The sequence below is a fragment of the Neoarius graeffei genome, chromosome 2 (genome assembly GCF_027579695.1).
Source record: "Neoarius graeffei isolate fNeoGra1 chromosome 2, fNeoGra1.pri, whole genome shotgun sequence".
Taxonomy (NCBI): domain Eukaryota; kingdom Metazoa; phylum Chordata; class Actinopteri; order Siluriformes; family Ariidae; genus Neoarius; species Neoarius graeffei.
Genome location: NC_083570.1, coordinates 8,948,076 through 8,961,977, shown reverse-complemented (window position 1 = coordinate 8,961,977; position 13,902 = coordinate 8,948,076). Strand labels below are relative to the sequence as shown.

Sequence of the window (13,902 nt, the reverse complement as noted above, 5' to 3'; positions counted from 1 at the left end):
TCACGAGGAAAAAGCTGTTCAAGTGTAATTTATCAACAAGGCTGAAAGTTGTGCTTGAGGTGTCAGTAGGTGGAAAAGTCCAGAAAATTAAGATCCATTCTGTGAGTATTTCATGAAATTAATCCTAATCAGTCCGGCGACATGGGTTAAATTTCTGCACTGAAGGGAGATGAAATGGTTAATAGAGGAGTGTTCATGATCTCTCTGTGTTTGTGCTCCTCCTCTCTCTCTCTCTCTCTCTCTCTTTCACACACAGAACCAGGAAGTAACTTGTCATTTCAGAGAAAACAAAACTGATCTCTCTCTCTCTCTCTCGTTGCGATTTCAGGAAAATGGCCGAGGCCAGTATTTCAGTAGCTCAGGACCAGTTTATGTGTCCAGTGTGTCTGGATCTCCTGAAGGATCCGGTGACTATCCCCTGTGGTCACAGTTTCTGTAAGGTGTGTATTAATGGCTGCTGGGATCAGGAGGATCAGAAGGGCGTCTACAGCTGTCCTCAGTGCAGAGACACTTTCACGACAAGGCCTGTTCTACGCAGAAACAACATGCTGGATGAAGTGGTGGAGAAACTGAAGAAGACTGAAGTCCAAGCTGCTTCTCCTGCTCACTGTTACGCTGGACCTGGAGATGTGGAGTGTGATTTCTGCACCGGAAGAAAACACAAAGCCGTCAAGTCCTGTCTGATGTGTTTGACTTCATTTTGTGAAATTCATCTGAAACCTCATCTTGAACGTCCTGCTTTGAAAAAACACACATTAATTGAAGCCTCAGCAAAACTCCAAGAGAAGATCTGCTCTGAACATGGTGAAGTGCTGAAGATCTACTGTCGTACTGATCAAACCTGCGTCTGTTATTTGTGCACGTTGGAGAAACACAAAGACCATGACGCTGTTTCAGTTGCAACAGAAAGAGCTGAGAAACAGGTGAGAACTAGAAATCTTTCCAGAATTAAATCATCTTAATTACAGTTTCCCATCTAGAAACAGGTGCTTTAGTCAGTGATATGATTTGAACTTTAATTTCAATGTGTGTCTCAATCAGAAGGATTCTGTAAAAGCTGATTAAAATTGTCTGTGTTCTGGTGAACAGAGTGTTAAATTTATCTTCAGTGATGGTCGTAATCTGGTTCCGGGTGGGTTTCCTGATAACGTTGCCCTTTAGACCTAAAGAGAGAGTTGAGAGACTCTCTTAAAGAATGAACGTTGTCTCTGTGTGTGGTTTTCCGGAATTCACTCATAAGAAGGAGTCTAAAGAGCAACAGGACAAAGTGGGTCTTTGCAGTTCGCGTCCCCGATATAGGCATTAGTAGCTGCTAAAGGCAATCATATTGGACATAACTAACAGTGTCCAAGTTAACTAGCTGTGTGTAAACATTAGCCATGGACAAGACTATGGCAACTTGGCGGGCAAATCCACAGAAAATCATTTGACTAATCAGACTACATAGTTATTTCAACATTATCACTAACTCTAAAAGCACAGACAACTTCACTACAAGCTAATAAAACGTTTATATCCCTCAATATGCTTCCACAGGTGGGATGGCGAGTTTTTGTAGGCTGTGATGTGCTCCGTTTTAGGCAAACAAAGCAAACATTTAAAGCAAAATGACTCTTTATTCCTTTCAGAAAACTGAACCATGGGTTCTAGCTATAGAACCGTGGGTGTGTGCATTCCCCAGAAGAACCGTCTCCTTCCATTCTGCCATCAACTGATCGTGTTAAATAATGCTGCGGAGAAATCATTGATCTTGATTTTATCCAGTCTATGGACGTGACGTGACCCTAGTGATTACTGATAGACTGTCTCAGTGTCACCTGCGAAAAAAACCAATCACGTTTTAGAAAAGAAAAAACATCCACTTTCAAAGCTGCTTCATAGTAACGAGTAACGAGGACCTTGATAGAAATGTAGTGGAGTAAAAAGGACGATATTTGTCTTTCAAATGGAGTGAAGTTAAAGTCATAAGTTTCCAAAAAAAATACTCAAGTAAAGTTCAGATACTCAAAAAGTGTACTTAAGTACAGAACTCAAGTAAATGTACTTCGTTACTGTCCACCTCTGATAATTAACTCAATGTACTTACAATGTAGAAGAAAACTAATTGAACCCCACCAGCAGATTCAACCCCAGTTTCCCCCGCTGACTGTGAGAGTCCCTCAGAGCCGCATGCACATTCTGTGGATTCGGCAGCGAGCGAGTCGCTCTTTGTTTTGAACGAGTGCTCCGGGTCTCTCGTAAATTCCGAGCAAACTAAAGGACGACTTGTGCTACGATGTTGTTCGGGAAAACCACGTTAGCTTGATGATGGATCTTAAGAGGTCATTTAAAACTCTCTTGGCCTTAAGAGGCTTTCGGGAAACCCAGCCCAGACCAGTTAGTGAACATTTCTCTCTCTCTCACACACACACACACACACACACACACACACACACACACACACACACACACACACACACACACACAGAGTACATAACCTTCAGAGCGAAACATGAATGTACTTTGAACTGACATTAATATGGAACCAGTTCGCTCGTACTGTATAAAAAGCTGAATGTATTTTATTTGTCCTCAGAGTGAGTTAAAGGAGGAGCAGATGAAATCCCAGCAGAGAATCCAGGAGAAGCAGAAGAAGGTGCAGGAGCTGAAACAGGCTGTGAACACTATAAAGGTGAGCAGTGAGCAGAGACAGAGCTGCTCCTAGAAACACACACAACATGGACAACGAGTCATTTACAGTCCCAGTAAGAGAGGGAATGATAGATGAGCTTTAAATCTTGTGTGTGTGTGTGTGTGTGTGTGTGTGTGTGTGTGTGTGTGTGTCCTAACAGCTCAGTGCACAGACAGCAGTGGAGGACAGTGAGAGGATCTTTACTGAGCTGATCAGCTCCATGGAGAAAAAGCGCTGGGAGGTGACGGAGCTGATCAGAGATCAGGAGAAGGCTGAACTGAGTCGAGCTGAACGACTCCTGGAGCAACTGGAGCAGGAGATTGCTGATCTTCAGAGGAGAGTCACTGAGCTGGAGCAGCTTTCACACACACACGATCACATCCATTTCCTCCAGGTAACACTCACTGTCTGATCTACAGAGCCAGCTGTTCCTCACACACTCTCTAAAACACCTCTCATTAAGGGAACAATAAATGTCCCTGTCTGACATCACAAGTGGGTTTTACATTTCATTTGCTTTCTGTAGGTTTTAGCTTCTGGACGTCGCTCTCCTCCACGGGACAGACCAAATTTTCACACATCCAGCGTCACTGTCCATCAACATCTCTCATTTGATGGAGTGAGGAATTCTCTCTCAGATCTGAAAAAGAGACTCGAGGAATTCTGTGAGGAGGAATTCAACAAAATCCCTCCACATGGTAAGAGGAGCTGTTCCTGCTGGAGAAACACAGTGATGTGTTATTTCTTAGCGATGCTCCTGCTTTCTTTTCTGCAGACACTTTATTCACCCGACACTTTGAACTAAAACACTGATTTAAAATGAATAAACTGACTGGATCACTTTAAACTCTTTCCATCTTTTACACAAACTCATGTTTCTATTTTTCTCTCCACAGCTGCAGCAGTTCAGATCATTTCAGAACCAGAACCACAGAGCAGAGAAGAGTTTCTGAAATGTAAATCTAAAACACACACACATACACACGCTTCTGGGCCTGTCACGATAACAAATTTTGTTGGATGATATATTGTCTCAGAAATTATTGCGATAAACGATATTATTGTTGACGTCTTTTCAAGACAATTTTATGCCACTAGTAAAATAATAATGATCATGCAAATACACCCTTTCATAGAACAGTCAACTTTTTAATTAAGTCAACTTATTCAGTTCCATGAGGCTGGCAGGGGGAGTCGGCTCTCTTCTGTGGGATCTTTAACTAGGTTTAGAATGCTAGTTTAAGCTGATATGTGATTGATCTAACGGTAAAACAGCACGAGGGCTCGAGAACTTTGACAGGTTACAATTTTACTTGGCAACTGAATGTATCTGGATTCTGATTGGTTGTTGTATCTGAATTCTGATTGGTTCTTGTTATATTATTGCCCTTTTGCTGTGTTCTTGAGCCCAGAGTGGGGGGAGGGGGGAGTGACAGGGTTCTACAGAGAAAAGTTTTCACTGCAACCGAACTGCTGTTTTCGTGACCACGCCCCCAGCGCGGATATTCATGTTCACATTGTTCAGTTTGTTTTTCTCTTTTATTTTAGATTTCTGTTATCTGACTCTGGATCCCAACACGGCACATCGTCTCCTCATTCTGTCTGAGAAGAACAGAGCGCTGAGAGTCAGTGAGAGAGAGCAGCGTTACTCTGATCATCCAGAGAGATTTGATTACTGCAGGCAGGTGTTGTGTAAGGAGAGAGTGTGTGGACGCTGTTACTGGGAGGTGGAGTGGAGCGGTGCTGCTGGTGATGTGTCCATATCAGTCTCATATAAAGACATCAGCAGGAAAGGAGAGGGTAATGAGTGTGGGTTTGGATACAACAGTCAGTCCTGGAGTCTGTGGTGTTCTTCTTCTTCTCTCTCTTTCTATCACAACAGCATTAAGACTGATCTCGGAGTTCCATCCCCCTCCAGAATAGGAGTGTATGTGGATCACAGTGCAGGAACTCTGTCCTTCTACAGCGTCTCTGTAGTTTTTAGTGCTTGTAGTAAGACACGGTCCTGCTGTAAATCCTCTTGTGTGTCTTTTAGTGAAGATACAGAATTGATGTTGAAAGGCTGTGTGTGTTTCAGTGATGTGGTGCTACTCTGTAAAACTGAGACTCCAAATAACAACTTGATTGTATTCACATATTATAGAATTATATCTGGAGTTCTGATTTTAAAATGTGATTTCACCGCATACACTTCATGGACAGAAAGAAAGGACAAAATGGGAAAAGAACATAAATGACATGCATGATACTTTCTATTGAAGTACAGAAATCGATCTCTGGCCACATTTACCATTTAGCATTCATGTGTAGGCGACAATAAAATCAAATTTACTTTAAAGAATTCCTTTATCTCACTTTAGCCATTTATTTCTTTATAAATTTTCAGAAAATGAAAAATTGAGTGATTTATTCATTAAATTTAAATGACTGCAATTTAAACTTGTCTTATCATTTCTGACCATTAGAGGATGCTCATGGACACGTGACCCTGCAAGAAATGAACCATTTTCAATATTTTTGCTGAACTCACATCAGAACAGACTGAAAACTTGTCTTATCATAAATATAATCAATAATATTGATTCATGATGAGATGAATGGTTTATTCAGTCCCTGCTGTGTGTCATACTGTAATGGAACAGCAGCTTTTTAGTCTCGTTAAAAAAAAAAAGACAATAAGTCCAGTAAATTTCTCAGCTTCATGATGCTGGAGTGCTACGTTATTCAGTATTTCTTAGTATCTCTTGCTCTCAGTGAATAGAGAGGTTCTTTGGAGAATTCCTTGTGCCCAGATAAACTGATCACACTGATTCGTCTTCTCCATGATGGGATGACTGTTTCTGTTCTCTGTGAAGATGAAGAACTGGAACCTTTTCCTGTGAAAGTTAGTGTAATACAAAGCTGTGTAGCCACTACATTGTTTGCTCTCTTCACAGGTGCTGTCCTGCATGTAGCCAAGCCGAATCTGCATAATCTGGGCAGCACGGTGGTGTAGTGGTTAGCACTGTTACTGGACTATACCTGGAGGATGCTCTGGACTCTTACAGTAATGCTTTTATGGCTGAGGACTAAAGTTGACTTGCTAACTTTAGGACTGCAGTTATCATGAACAGTTTTGCACTCAAGTTTCCATCAATGAAGAATTATAACATCAACGAAACTGTCCTCATGATAAAACTGTTAATATTATAGTCATGCTGTCTGTTGTTGCCCAAATGAGGATGGGTTCCCTTTTGAGTCTGGTTCCTCTCGAGGTTTCTTCCTCATGTAGTCTGAGGGAGTTTTTCCTTGCCACCGTCGCCACAGGCTTGCTCATTGGGGATAGATTAGGGATACAATTAGCTCATGTTTTAAGTTGTTGAAATTCTGTAAAGCTGCTTTGCGACAATGTTTGTTAAAAACGCTATACAAATAAACTTGACTTGACTTGACTGTCGCCTCACAGCAAGAAGGTTCTGGGTTTCAGCCCAGCAGCTGACGGGGGCCTTTCTGTGTGGAGTCTGCGTGGGTTTCGACATGAAGGCATGTCGTTAGGTTAACATGGGGTGCCCTTAGGCTGAGGTGCTCTTGAGCGAGGCACCTAACCCCTAACTGCTCCCTGGTTGCTGTAGCACGGCTGCCCACTGCTCTGAGCACGTGTTTGTGCTCATTGCTCACATGTGCGTTCACTACTTCAGATGAGTTAAATGCAGAGAGGAATTTCACAAGTGTACATGTGATGAATAAAGTTGTTGTTGTTCTTCTTCTTATCATGGAATACAGATAGTTTATCAATACAATCGTACAACCTACATCGTTTGCAAGCTAAAAGTAAGGTGTCTACAGCCTCAGTTGTGGAACTTCAGTATAGTGATGATGCTGCGCTCTGTTCATACTCAGAAGCTGGCTTGCAGAGAATCACAGATGCCTTTGCAGAAGCCTACAAAAGACTCAGGTTATCACTGAACTGCACGAAAACAGAGGTTGTGTGTCGACCTGCCTCTGACACCTCCATCCCAATCACCACCCAACCTGAAATTTCTGTGGATGGAACTGTTCTTAAGGTAGTCCCACACTTTAAATATCTCATCAGCTATGTGTCAGGTGATATTTCCCTTGACCATGAAATTAATAACAACATCAGTGCTGGAGCAACAGCTTTTGGCAAGCTACGTAAGCATGATTTTGATCATCACAAACTTGAGTTGAAAACTAAAATAAGAGTCTATAATGCCACTATAATACCAACGCTCCTGTATGGGTCAAAAACATGGACTACGTACCAATATCAAGTAAAACAACTTGAGAAATTTCACTGAAGATGCCTATGGTACGATCCATCATGAATGCCCAATGGTATGATCGTGTTACCAATGCTGCAATTCTTGATAGAGCCTCCTTAACAAGCATCGAGGCTATGCTTCAGCAAAATTGGCTGAGGTGGTATGGACATGTTGTTAAAATGGATGCAAAACAACTTCCAAAACAGCTTTTCTTCAGTCAGCGATCCACAGGAATGAGAAGCATTGGTGCTCCTAAGAAGAGATACAAGGATGCCCTAAAAAGAACTTTTAAAGAGTGTGGGATTATTGATTGGGCTACAGCATCAACTGATAGACTGCTCTGGAGGCGTGTGGTCTGCAATGGAGTTGAGACCTTTGAATCCAATCGACGGAAATCAAAGGATGAGAGACACAAGAGACGAAAAACTGCTCAAGCCCTAAAACTGGCACAACCTCCTGGGCAGATGCCTGTATAGTCTTTCAGAGACCACCATGTTCATGTCGAGTGGCAGTAAGAGAGAGTATTTTAGGTGAAATGCTTGTGAGAAACATACACGAGCTGTTACTATAGAAACACTAATGATTTGCAGCTGCACTACTGTCAGAGCTGCTGTTATAGGGAATTAATCAACACCTTCAGACCAGAACTCCGCAGCACTCAGTACAGGATACTATACATTAATGATCCATTATTGTGGATCAGAAAACCTGACAACTGATTCAGGAGCCCACAGAGTAAACCCAGCGTATAGAGGCTGAGTGAATGTGGTGTGGACTCTGTGGAGGAGCTTCATCCTGTCAGAGACGCTGTAGAAGGACAGAGTTCCTGCACTGTGATCCACATACACTCCTATTCTGGAAGGTGACGGAACTCCGAACTCGGTCTTAATGTTGTTGTGATAGAAATGAAGAGGAGTCCGAGAACACACCAGACTCCACGACTGATCGTTGTACCCAAATATGGTCCGTCTGGGCTGCTCTTTTTTATTGGTCCCTTTATATGAGACTGAGATGTACACACATCCCTCACTGCTCCTTTCCACCTCCCAGTAACTGCGTCCACACACACTCTCCTTACACAACACCTGAGCGATGGAGGTAAACCTCTCAGGGTGACAAGGGAACAGCTTCTCTTTATAACTGCGTCTCACCGCTCTGTCCTTCTCACACAGATGGAGGGAACCATGTGCCGTGTTGGGATCCAGAGTCAGATAACAGAAATCTGAAAGAAAAGAGATGTTGCGCAATAAAGTTTATCGTGTATTAAACACTGGGGTACAATGAGTCATAATTAAACCAGTAATTCATTAGTGCCTCATATTGACACTCTCTCACACCCTCAGTTTCTTACACATTATATCAGAGAGAGAGAGAGAGCAGGAGAGATTACACAGTTAGATGATATTCCTTGTAGAATTGGTCGTATTCAAATTAGCATGGAAGGAGAGCTTCCTGAAGTATAGAAAAGCTCCTAGTGCTGCAAGATCAATGTATCTCTCCACCCTAATCAAAGATAACAAAATAATCCTGGATTCCTTTTTAAAACTGTAGCAAAATTAACTAAGAAAAAGACCACTACAGACACACATGCACCTGCAATATGCAGCAGCAACAACTTCATAATTTTTTTCAATCACAAAATTGAAAATATCCAACAAAAAAATTCAAACTACTCATTTAAGCCCAGACAACTTAAATAGCCCAGTCGTTAACAATATAACTGTATAAGCTCAGCAATTAGAATGTTTTACTCCTCTTCGAGAAATCAAATTAATTTCATTAATTTCCACATCAAAATCTTCTTCTTGTGTACTAATCTCTTACCTACATGTCTCTTCAAACAGATAATACCAGAAGCAATTTAAGCTCTTCTAGAAATAATCAATTCTTCCCTTAGAATTGGCTACATACGCAAATCCTTTAAACTTGCAGTTATCAACCCCCTGATTAAAAAACCTGACCTCGACCCCTGTCAGCCCAATGAAAGGCCATTATCAAACCTCCCCTTTATCTCCAAGATCCTAGAAAAAGCTGTGGCACAGCAGTTATGCTCATATTTACATTGGAATAACAACCATGAAATGTATCAGTCAGGATTTAGACTCATCATAGCACAGAGACAGCACTGGTTAAAGTAGTAAATGACCTGTTGTTGGCATCTGATCTGGACTGTGTCTCGCTGCTTGTGTTGCTTGACCTTAGTGCAGACTCTGACACTATTGATCATTCCATTTTCCTGGATAGACTAGAAAATGTTGTGGGAGTTAAGAGAACGGCCCTCTCCTGACTCAGCTCTTATTTAACTGATCACTATCAGTTTCTTGATGTATATGGTGATTTTTCTATGCATGCTGAGGTAAAGTTTGGTGTTCCACAAGGTTCTGTCTTCGGTCCACTGCTTTTTTCTTCATGTGCAGCAGTAAAAGACCTCAGTGTGATCATCGACTCCAGTCTTTCATTTGAAACTCATAATGATAACATTACCCAGATAGCTTTCTTTCATCTCAGAAATATTGCCAAGATAAGAAATTTAATGTCACTAAGATGCAGAAAAACTAGTTCATGCTTTTCTTACCTCCAGGTTGGATGACTGTAATGCCTTACTGTCTGGATGTTCCAATAAGTGCTCCAGTTAGTTCAAAATGCAGCAACAACGGTCCTTACTAGAACTAGAAGATATGACCACATCACCCCTGTCTTATCCACACTGCGCTGGCTCCCAATCAAATTTCGTATTGATTATACAATACTACTATTGACCTTTAAAGCACTGAATGGTCTTGCACCACAGTACTTGAACAAACTTCTGGTCCTTTATGACCCACCATGCCTACTTAGATCAAAAGGTGCAGGTTATTTGTTGGTACCTCATATAGTGAAGGCAATATCAGGGGGCAGAGCCTTTTCTTACAAAGCCCCACAGTTATAGAACAACCTTCCAAGTAGTGTTCAGGACTCAGACACAGTCTCAGTGTTTAAGTCTAGGCTGAAAATATGTCTTTTCAGTCAAGATAGTTTTTTATTCGGTAAAGGAGTAACTCTGGTGAGTCCTCAGGCATAGAGTGTTTTGGTAAACTGGGATATATGGATGTTGTCAGTCCCCCACTCTCACTCACTCAGGTTTGTTGATGGTGGAATGGCTGCTGCTTTATGTCCCGGGGCTCCCTCATGCCTGTGTTACCTTCTGGCTCTCCCTTTTAAATATGCTGTCATAGTTAGTGTTGCCAGAGTCCCTGCTTGCACTCAGCGTAAAATATATACTGTTCTTATTCATAAGGTGACACTGGGCATACCTCACAACCTTTGTTCTCTCTCTCTCTCTCTCTCTCTCTCATATCTTCCTTCTGTCTGTCTCTGTTGAGTTACATGTCAATCCTGAGAAACCAGTGATGCTGACCTCTTCTGCTCCTCGGACCTGCCTGATCCATCCTGATGCCCTACTTCTGGCTGGAGTCTCATCACATCACTCCTGTGGAGGATGGTCCCATATGGACAGTTGAAAGTCATACTTAGAAGACGCTCTGGACACTTACAGTAATATATTTATGTCTGAGAACTACAGCTGACTTGCTAACTTTAGGACTGCAGTTGTCTTGAACAGTTTTGCGCTCAAGTTTCCATCAATGAACAGTTTATAACTTCAACAAAACAGACCGTGTTAAAACTATAATGAAGTTCCTGGTTACACAGTTATAATTTGTGGTTCTGTAGGACACAGTTATGGAAGAGAGTTATTTATAATCATGCTATCAGTTATCACCCAAATGAGGATGGGTTCCCTTTTGAGTCTGGTTCCTCAAAAGGTTTCTTCCTCATGTCGCCTGAGGGAGTTTTTCCTTGCAAACATCGCCATAGGCTTGCTCATAGGGGATAAATTAGGGATAAAATTAGCTCATGTGGTGGCACAGTGGTACAGCACTGTCGCCTCACAGTAAGAAGGTTCTGGGTTCAAGCCCAGTGGCCGATGGGGGCCTTTATGTGTGGAGCTTACATGTTCTCTTGGTGCTCCATGCAGGTTAGGCTAATTGGTGGCCCTAAATTGACCGTAGGTGTGAGTGTGAATAGTTGTTTGTCTCTATGTGTCAGCCCTGCAATGATCTGGCGAATTGTCCAGGGTGTACCCAGCCAGGCCCCAGCTTGCCCACGACCCTGCACAGGATAAGCGGCTACAGATAATGGACGGATGGATTAGCTCATGGTCAAAGTCTTTAATTTTCTGTAAAGCTGCTTTGTGGCAATGTCTCATCTCATCTCATTATCTCTAGCCGCTTTATCCTTCTACAGGGTCGCAGGCAAGCTGGAGCCTATCCCAGCTGACTACGGGCGAAAGGCGGGGTACTCCCTGGACAAGTCGCCAGGTCATCACAGGGCAACACATAGACACAAACAACCATTCACACTCACACCTACGGTCAATTTAGAGTCACCAGTTAACCTAACCTGCATGTCTTTGGACTGTGGGGGAAACCGGAGCACCCGGAGGAAACCCACGCGGACACGGGGAGAACATGCAAACTCCACACAGAAAGGCCCTCGCCAGCCCCGGGGCTCAAACCCAGGACCTTCTTGCTGTGAGGCGACAGCGCTAACCACTACACCACCGTGCCGCCCTTTGTGGCAATGTCTCTTGTTAAAAGTGCGATACAAATAAACTTGACTTGATTCTTGTATAAACTTCAGGAAAGAAAATGACTAGAATGTTATTAACCTTCATATACATTCATGGATCAAACATATCGAACTTCACCAGCGCTGTGCTGTCAGCGACACTCAACATGACACCTCCATTCTTCACTTCTCTTTATTGTGGAAGGAAACGTCTCCAAGAACAACATATGTTCTTAATGATCTGGCAGCACTGTGTGTGTGTGTGTGTGTGTGTGTGTGTGTGTGTGTGTGTGAGAGAGAGAGAGAGAGAGAGAGAGAGAGAGATGCATACATACATTGTAGAAAATCTTCTCGAGTCTTCAGCTCTGAAGGTAAATTCATCCAAACTGCTGTGAAGGAGAGAAAATGGAGGTGGAATAATATACAATGATCAGAGTGTGATTTTAGGAAACACGATGTTTGAATTTATGAATATTGGCAAAATAAATGATCTTAATATGACTGATGAACTGTATAAGTGAAATATCTTTCAGATGGTAGCTGCGACAATGTTAAGTTCAGATAAGTACAATGAATCTTTTTTTATGTATATGCGCGGATTTATAACATTTTACTTCCTCTCACCATATGAAGGGATTTTGTTGAATTGCTTTTTCATCTCTGAGAGATAATTCCTCACTCCATCAAATGAAACATGTTGATGGACAGTAATGATGGATGAGTCGCCACGTCCAGAAGAGACACCAAGAGACTGGAAACGGAGCAGTGTACTTTCAGCTCGACTCAGTTCAGCCTTCTCCTGATCTCTGATCAGCTCCGTCACCTCCCAGCGCTTTTTCTCCATGGAGCTGATCAGCTCAGTAAAGATCCTCTCACTGTCCTCCACTGCTGTCTGTGCACTGAGCTGTTAGGACACACACAAGATTTAAAGCTCATCTATCATTCCCTCTCTTACTGGGACTGTAAATGACTCGTTGTCCATGTTGTGTGTGTTTCTAGGAGCAGCTCTGTCTCTGCTCACTGCTCACCTTTATAGTGTTCACAGCCTGTTTCAGCTCCTGCACCTTCTTCTGCTTCTCCTGGATTCTCTGCTGGGATTTTATCTGCTCCTCCTTCAACTTTAACTCACTCTGACAAGAATGAATGAAATGATGTTACATCCTGAGTTAAATACTAACTTTACTAACTGTAAAGTGTTCACTCAAAGACAGCTCGAAGGTGGGAGATTATTAACTGCAATTCAAGTTAAAGATCATCCATATCCTGGCTCTCTCTGAGTGAGGTCAAAGGTACTCAGTATGTGCTTGTAAAACTGTTCACATCTACAGGATACATGGAACATATTTATTATTTATAATCAATAGAAGTCATGACATTTTTACACCATATAGCCTGAGTAAAGCAGGATTAGAAACAAAATGTCGAAGGATTCAGTCTGAAACCATTTCTCCTTCTCACCTGTTCTTTGTCTGATGCACCTGACTCGGTGTTGTGTTCACAAAAACAGGATGAGACTTCAGTCTTCTTCTTCAGTTTCTCCACCACTTCATCCAGCATGTTGTTTCTGCGTAGAACAGGCCTTGTAGTGAAAGTGTCTCTGCACTGAGGACAGCTGTAGACACCCTTCTGATCCTCCTGATCCCAGCAGCCATTAATACACACCTTACAGAAACTGTGACCACAGGGGATAGTCACCGGATCCTTCAGGAGATCCAGACACACTGGACACATGAACTGGTCCTGAGCTACTGAAATACTGGCCTCAGCCATTTTTCCAGAGAGCGACACATACAGTAGAGATCGGAATTGCGTGCTTTGAAATGAGCGTCCTGCTGCACTGTGAGATACGATATCACAGAGCCAGAGTGGGTGGGGCTTTAAAAAGAGTAGGAGTGCAGACTGTCAAAGGGGTGTGGCTGTGTGACAGTGTGTGTGTGTGTGTGTGTGTGTGCAGAAGCTTCAATCTCATTTTATACACCTGCTACTTTTTAATAAATCAAAGATGGTAAAGTGGTAAATCCATGCTGGCGTGGATTATTTTTGTGTAACCTCACAGTCTGCTGTGTTATTCCTCAGGATAATTAAATAAATATTGTCTGGCGTTGAGTGGTATATCACATATATTCCATTCAGCTAGCATGATAATGAATGAGTCAAAGACGAGTAGCTGAATGGAATATATCTGATAGACCACAAAAAAAGCCAGTCAATATTATTATTATTATTATTATTATTATTATTATACATTCCTTCCGAGTGTTCAACGCGTCTTTCTCTTTCAAAATTCTCTCAAAATCTTCTGTATTTAACGAAGCAATCGTAGAAGTTATGTTTGTTCACAAATTGTCACAGTTGCTCGCT

General features: G+C 42.2%; 1 protein-coding gene across 1 annotated transcript; it reads left to right on the top strand.

Moving 5' to 3' along the window:
• Positions 1-257: 257 nt before the first annotated feature.
• LOC132868735 (tripartite motif-containing protein 16-like) lies at positions 258-5,005 on the top strand. The gene is made up of 4 exons (XM_060901862.1): positions 258-923; positions 3,198-3,213; positions 3,517-3,627; positions 4,220-5,005. The coding sequence occupies exons 1-4, from the start codon at positions 333-335 to the stop codon at positions 4,906-4,908; spliced, it is 1,407 nt and encodes a 468-aa protein (XP_060757845.1). The 5' UTR covers positions 258-332; the 3' UTR covers positions 4,909-5,005.
• The last annotated feature ends 8,897 nt before the right edge of the window (positions 5,006-13,902 follow it).